The 7,370-nt window shown below is 38.2% G+C and overlaps 1 protein-coding gene across 1 annotated transcript in view; it reads left to right on the forward strand.

The window, feature by feature from the left end:
* The window catches only part of LOC101733232, a 57,133-nt gene extending 51,078 nt beyond the window's left edge, over positions 1-6,055 (forward strand). The window contains exons 5-6 of the mRNA XM_031900778.1: positions 4,009-4,222; positions 5,431-6,055. Of these exons, the coding sequence (XP_031756638.1) occupies positions 4,009-4,222; positions 5,431-5,609 (393 nt within the window). The 3' untranslated portion in view covers positions 5,610-6,055. The remainder of the gene's footprint in view (positions 1-4,008; positions 4,223-5,430) is intronic.
* Positions 6,056-7,370: the final 1,315 nt, after the last annotated feature.

Raw genomic sequence — 7,370 nt, forward strand, 5'->3', positions numbered from 1 at the left:
ATAATTTTGGATTTTTAATTAAGAACTATATATGGTTTCTTTTATGTCTGGCACTAAACAATTATATAAAGTAAGTTTTAATGTAGCACTTCCTGATCCCAACAAATTCAAATGAGTTGATTAAAACGAATTACCAGTCCACTGAGGAGCTCCTGATAATCAACTGCTAAAGGCTGCTGCTTAGAACTCGGAGAGGAACAGCTGAGTTATGCATGCTTTGTGGTCAAAGTGGCCATCTTCATAAAACTTGCATGATTAAACCTACTTGCCTGAAAACACTACTGCTTATGTCTAAAGGGAAAGTTGACCCAAGGTGAAGCATTTTTACTCCTAAATAATTTGTTTCCAAGAATCTTTGTATGTGCTTCCCTGTTATTTGTTGTAAAACCCTCCTTTATTCCTGCACAACTTTGCAATTGCTGAATTGTGTGGTTTCCCTTCAATGCCTTTAAAAGCCCCTTTCCACACAAGAAGTTGATGCCATAACTGTCAGCCCACGGATTCTTCATGTCACTTCAGTTCTTTTTCAGTTCTTCCTATGTTGGTTTTCTCTGTTTCCCAGCATACTACCATTTTGCCTTACAAACTTTTAGGATGTCTTTGAAAAGAAACATGCAGATATCTTGCTTCCTCATAGGACATATACAGTAACTGTCCTATTAATCTTGTTCCTGGAAATGTGCTTCCCAGAGGTAAAACTTGTCCTTTGTGTTGTCAAGAGACTTAGGCTAAGAGAGAGTACACTTCAAAAAATCTTGCTAAAGGTTTAATTAAAAAATCTACTACCCCTGTTGGAGCTGGTTAACTACTTCATTTCTGAATTGTTTGACTGAAAGAAGCCAACATTTTTACCAATCTAGACCTACGGGGGTCTTAAATCCCCATTTGTATTCGCCACGTAGATCAGTGGAAATAACCTTTATCACAAGCTGGAGAAGTGTGAATTTTACAAACATAAGAGTTTATTTTTCGGTTATATCACCTGTCTTTGAAATGGATCTTACTAAGGTATCTGCAGTTTTGGAAGATTTATTAATGGATTCTCAGAAATACTTGCTTCGATCATCATAGCTCTCACTTGGAAAGACTCCTGGTCACCTGAAACTTAAAAAGCATTTGAGACTTTGAAGCATGCATTCATCTCTGCGCCTGTTTTGATAAACCCTGACAACTCTTGTCCTTTTACTCTAAAGATGGATGCCTTCGATATAGGGGTAGGTGCTACCCTTCTTCCTTATAAATTATCCCCTGCTAAGAAGACTATGACATTGGCAACTATACTATAAGCTGTTAGCTGTGAATCTAGCTTTGGAGGCATGGTGCCATCTTTTGGGGGTCCTATATCAATCATCTTTCAAGAGACTTCATCCACACCAAGCCTGTTGAGCACTGTTTTTCTCTAGGTTCAACTTCCTTATTTCTTGTAGACCAAGTTCCATCAAAGATGATGCCTTGTCTCTGTCCCTGGCTTCTGAAGAACTCTCCACAATTTCTTTGTGTCCCTTCATTCCTCAACCTCAGGTCTCTCAAGTTGACCTTATCTGATGCCATAAACAAGTTTGTCTCTATCATTTTTGTACAGTAAAAGATACCTTGTTTCCCCCATTCTGGGTTACTTCAGCCTCTACCAGTTCCTTCCCACTTGCCAAAATCTGCTGATTTTCCATTTTGTTCCTCTGAGGAAGCTCTCATCTGCTGCTTTGTTGGCCAAGGTTTTTGATAGAGATTTTCAGCCTACATACACTGATTTCTTATTCTTTTGCATGTTTGTCACACTTAAATGTTTCTGCTCATCAAAAACCGTTAACTAATAGTCAAAGATAAAATAATTGAACACAAAATGCAGTTTTTAAATGAAGGTTTACGTTATTAAGGGAGAAAAAAACTCTAAATCTACATGGCCCTGTGTGAAAAAGTGATTGCCCCCCTTGTTAAAAAATAACTTAACTGTGGTTTATCACACCTGAGTTTTTTTTCTGTAGTCACCCCCAGACCTGATTACTGCCACACCTGTTTCAATCAAGAAATCACTTAAATAGGAGCTACCTGACACAGAGAAGTAGACCAAAAGCACCTCAAAAGCTAGACATCATGCCAAGATCCAAAGAAATTCAGGAACAAATGATAACAAAAGTAATTGAGATCTATCAGTCTGGTAAAGGTTATAAAGCCATTTCTAAAGCTTTGGGACTCCAGCGAACCACAGTGAACCTTCCCAGGAGTGGCCGACCGACCAAAATTACCCCAAGAGCGCAGAGACAACTCATCCGAGAGGCCACAAAAGACCCCAGGACAACATCTAAAGAACTGCAGGCCTCACTTGCCTCAATTAAGGTCAGTGTTCACGACTCCACCATAAGAAAGAGACTGGGCAAAAACAGCCTGCATGGCAGATTTCCAAGGCGCAAACCACTTTTAAGCAAAAAGAACATTAAGGCTCGTCTCAATTTTGCTAAAAAACATCTCAATGATTGCCAAGACTTTTGGGAAAATACCTTGTGGACCGACGAGACAAAAGTTGAACTTTTTGGAAAGTGCGTGTCCCGTTACATCTGGCGTAAAAGTAACACAGCATTTCAGAAAAAGAACATCATACCAACAGTAAAATATGGTGGTGGTAGTGTGATGGTCTGGGGTTGTTTTGCTGCTTCAGGACCTGGAAGGCTTGCTGTGATAGATGGAACCATGAATTCTACTGTCTACCAAAAAATCCTGAAGGAGAATGTCCGGCCATCTGTTCGTCAGAAACATTTTGTGTGACAAACATGCAAAAGAATAAGAAATCAGGCAAATAGTTTTTCACACCACTGTAGGTTTCCTTTTTGCATTATCTTAGATTTAAGAGTCCAGTTTTTATCTCAGTTTTTTCGTGCCTTAAATAAACTTCTGGGCATCAGTATTTCTCCTCTGCATAACTTCCGCAAAGCAAAGGCCAGAATGAATGAATTAATCTAGCCCTTGAACAGTTCCTTCACCATTTTATCTTTTACAACCATGATAATTGGTCTGAGCTCATACCTTGCTCTGATTTTTTCTATAATAATTTGTGCCATGAATTCTTGGGGTTTTCTTCATTTATCTGGTCACAGTCCTTTGACTTTACCCTGCTGCTGAGTCTGCATGAGTGATTTTAAGACCATCTGGACTTATTAAGCTCTTTTTAAAGCTGATACTCTTCAGAAGGTGGCAGCCCATAAACATTGCTGACCTGCTCCTACCGTTCAGATTGGGCATTCTGCCTGGCTGTCCTCTATGACTGTTCATAGAATTCAAATGCCTTCTCCTAAGTTTGCTCCCTGTTTTATTGGTCAAGATCAAGGAAGTTGTTGACCCTGTGTGTGTGTTAAATTGGACCTTCCTCATAGTATGAACAACTCCTTCCATGTATGTTTGTTAAAATCTGTGGTCAAGAATGCCTTCTATCCTCCTCCTCTACCAGTGTGGTCCAATTGTGGAATTCCCATATGATCAGAGGTAACATTTAATATTTAATTAATTGGTAGGGCTTTGGTCTGGAGGAGAGGTCCTGGGAAACCCATGCATCCTGTCTGGTTAAAATGTCCCATAAAAAGTTTCCTGGAAAACCATGGGAGCCCATTGTGTGTGCTCCTGAATTGGGGTTACTGTGAGATGCTCCCACATGTGCATCGGCGCATGTCCTGTCCAGTTTATTGATGTTTAAAAGCATTTTAAGATATATTTATTTTTATTGTTGTAACATGCTTACAGATGTACACTGTCAATGTCAAAACAAGATCTATTGATTTGGAGAATGGGGTGTTTAAGGGTTTGCAACTGCACACGTGCCTAAGATCACTAGGCTCAGTGCCTGATTGTTGGAATGGAGTAAAGGTTGCTGTCATTGCACTCTGGATCAGTGCAAATGCGTCCACTGGAGTGATAAATGGAATTTCATCAATTATACAAAGCTATAACATTCTATATTTGTAGCTATTCCAGGCAATATAAAATACAAATTGCTTCTTGACAGTTGTATCCTGCTTTCAGATTATGAAGAACATATTTCACGAGTCTTTTAATGCCTACAAAACAGACATAGAGCCAAGAGTGAGCGACTTAACCCTTCCTCACCTTCAGTGCAGCAGAAGACTCTTTGAAGTAATGCTGTCTCATAGAAGGGTAACTGCTGCTTTTATTGAAGGAGAAAATATAGCAGTCACTTTAGAAGGTGAAGCTGCTCGTGTCCTCAACTTTGATACAGGTCAGTCATAGTTTATACAGTTTTGGCTTCCTAAATATTATGGTTTATTTTATAATGAATTATACACAATATCAGAATTGTATTGTGTTTATGTTCTGTTGCTCAGAGGATTTCAGTAAAACCTTTGTAATTGAGTATTAAACAGAAGGGAATGTATTCCATTATTGCCCTTAATTCTAGTTTATGACCTTTAAATTCCTGCTGGCAGAGTTGATGCCAGATTCATGTGTCCTTTGTATTTCTCCCAGCTATTTAATTAAAACCTGTATAATAAAACTGCATATAAGATGCGTTAGCGCCCTCTGCTGGCTGTATTAGCCACAGAGTGTATTACAATTATTTATTCATTTGAAAGTCATTTTTAACTCTTAGTTCATCAGATCATAGTTGGAGAAGTTGTTCTTAGTCTTATGTCACGTGTAAAGTTTCTCTGCTGTCATATACAATATATAAATGATATATTGCAAGAGTTTGGGGGATGAGGGGTTGGGCATTTCTCTAACACCTGAAGAATGGCATGTATGACTTAAGACGTTCACCTTTAATTTAAAAATGCAGTATTGAAAAGCAAATGAAAATGCCTGGCTGATTGTAAATTGTTAAAAAATTCTACAATTAAATATCTACATCTGTGTGGTCAAGGGCTTTATTTCCCAGGCAACCCCTCAAAAGCAAATTTTATTAAGCCTGCACCTGTTTGGAATGCCCCCCCCCCCCTCCCCCCGGACTTACTCTCAATGGGTTTGCCATATGATATTAAACCACTGATCAGAGAGAAACCACCAAGGTGCATTAACCCATAGCAGCCCCACAAATGTTTGCTTTTAAACAAGGTGACAAGTAAATGTACCTGCTGATTGGTTTCTGTAGGTTATTGTACACTATTAGTAATGGTCATTTATTGTTCCCTGATGCACAAGTGCTAGAGCACTAAGGTGCCTCTGCTCCCACACGTCTTGGATACAGCACTGCTTAATGCAGACAGCTCCCTATGCAAGGGGCTAGTGGCATGTCTCTGTGCTCCAATAGTGTTCAAAAAATCAAGTTCAAGAAACATCAGTGCTCAGAATCATTTTTAGGTATTCCTTCCTTCTTCCCCTCTTTACTTGGATGTACTGTGCATACAAAAAGTGTGCAGCAGGGAAAGAAACAGACAGTGTCCCCTTGTGGAAGCCATTGGCCTCACTAAGTATTCTGTTATCTTGCAGGCTGTGGTGTTAATCTTGGGCTTCGAGGTCTGGAATCATCGGAGGAGTTTATTTATAAAGTCGCTACAGCTGTGGACCAGAGTGATATCATTGAAGCGCTAGCAGCTAAAATCAAACATTCAAAGCAAGTTGTAGAAGAATTTAAATTCCATGGACTTGCAGCCTCAGTGTTTGAATGAGCATATCGGACATCCTAGTTAAATGATGATAACCCTGCAAACGTCTTGTAGGAACCAAGAACGTCAGCATCAGTAGGTTAAGAGTTCCAGTAACTGACTACATAAGGAATCTTTTTTTATCTGAATCTTGTGAGCATTATAGTTACAAGGAATATAAAGTAATTATACATGTTAAAATTAACAGAGCCTTTGTATTGTAATCTTACAGTCATCCTTACACACAACACACTCCAACCCCAGTTAACATAGAAGAGCAAATTCATATAAATGTTTATATTTTTTATCCTTTTTTTCTACCTCAAAAGTGTATTTCCCCTGGGACAGAGCTATCATAACTTTTTACATGTACTGGGATCATTTTTTTCATAGGAAGCCAATACTGTATGAACTGAGACTGGCCTGTATCTATATGGATCGTACAAATTAAAGTGATTGCCACATAAAAAGTCTATCCCTTGATGCCATAAAAATCTCTTGGAGGGCCAAATGTTACCCACTTAAGGTATGGAGATACAAATTACAGAAAGATCCTTTATCTGGAAAACCCCATAACCCAGGCATTCTGGATAACAGGCTCCATACCTAAATATAAATCCTTGAAATTTCACCCATCTACTTAACTACCTTGTTGCTCACATTTAAGCATACATTCCTGAATACCACAATAAAATAATCAAATCACAAGATACAGGTATAGGACCTTTTTATTCAATGCTAGGGACCTGGGGTTTTCCAGATAGGGGGTCTTTCTGTAATTTGGATCTACATACTTTAAGAATACTGAAAAATCATTTAAATATTAATTAAACTCAAAATAGGGTTGTTTTGCTTCTAATATGGATTAATTATATCTTAGTTGGGACCAAGTAATATTTTTACAGAGAAAAAGTAAATCATTTTTTAAAATATTAATTATTTGCTTATAAGATGGCCTTTCCGTAATTTGGAGCTTTCTGGATAATGGGTTTTTGGATATCAGATCCTATACCATTATTGAGATAGACAGGAAATATTTCTATCACTTACACTTTTTGAGGTTATTATCTTCATGTGAAATGTAGAAGCTTAAACAGAGCAAAACTGAAACCAATAATTCCTTATTGGCTATATGCACACACAAAAAAAATCAAGCGCACAGCTTAGAGGCAACATTGCTGATAACTGTCTTTTATACCTCTCATAATCTTGGAGATATGAGTGACCGTGCATAGAAATGTTGCATATTATGTTTTGGGCTTCTGTACCAGCCCAAGGCAGCCACAGCCCTCTAGCAGGGAAGATCTGTGCCTCCAAAGATTCCCCAGTAGCTCCCCATCTTTTTTTCTGCTGATTCATTGCTCATGCTCTGTGCTGCTGTCAGTTACTAAGTTTAGGGAATGACTAACAATACACTGTATATATATATATATATAGGATATAAATGTCATGATACGAGGTTATTGATTAATTCAAATTTATATCACATGGCAGCTCAACTTCATCTTCAATGACAGGCCAGCCTCATTTTCTCCCTGATGATTTGCAACAGTCCCTAAACGTGGTTTTGTATAACAGAACACACTTTGCAGTGTAATTAACCAAAATGGTGAGTTCTTGTAAACAGTTTTGAAAGCCTTGGGCACTACTGTTATTAAGATGCTGAAACTTTAGGCTGGTTCAGTAAGTTCAGTTTACAAAATATGGCATTTCTAGTTATTTTCATTTCTAGGGGTTAGTTCTCCTTTAAGCCATACAGGCCATGCACATAAAATAGTTGTTTAA

The sequence above is a fragment of the Xenopus tropicalis genome, chromosome 4, assembly GCF_000004195.4.
Source record: "Xenopus tropicalis strain Nigerian chromosome 4, UCB_Xtro_10.0, whole genome shotgun sequence".
NCBI lineage: Eukaryota > Metazoa > Chordata > Amphibia > Anura > Pipidae > Xenopus > Xenopus tropicalis.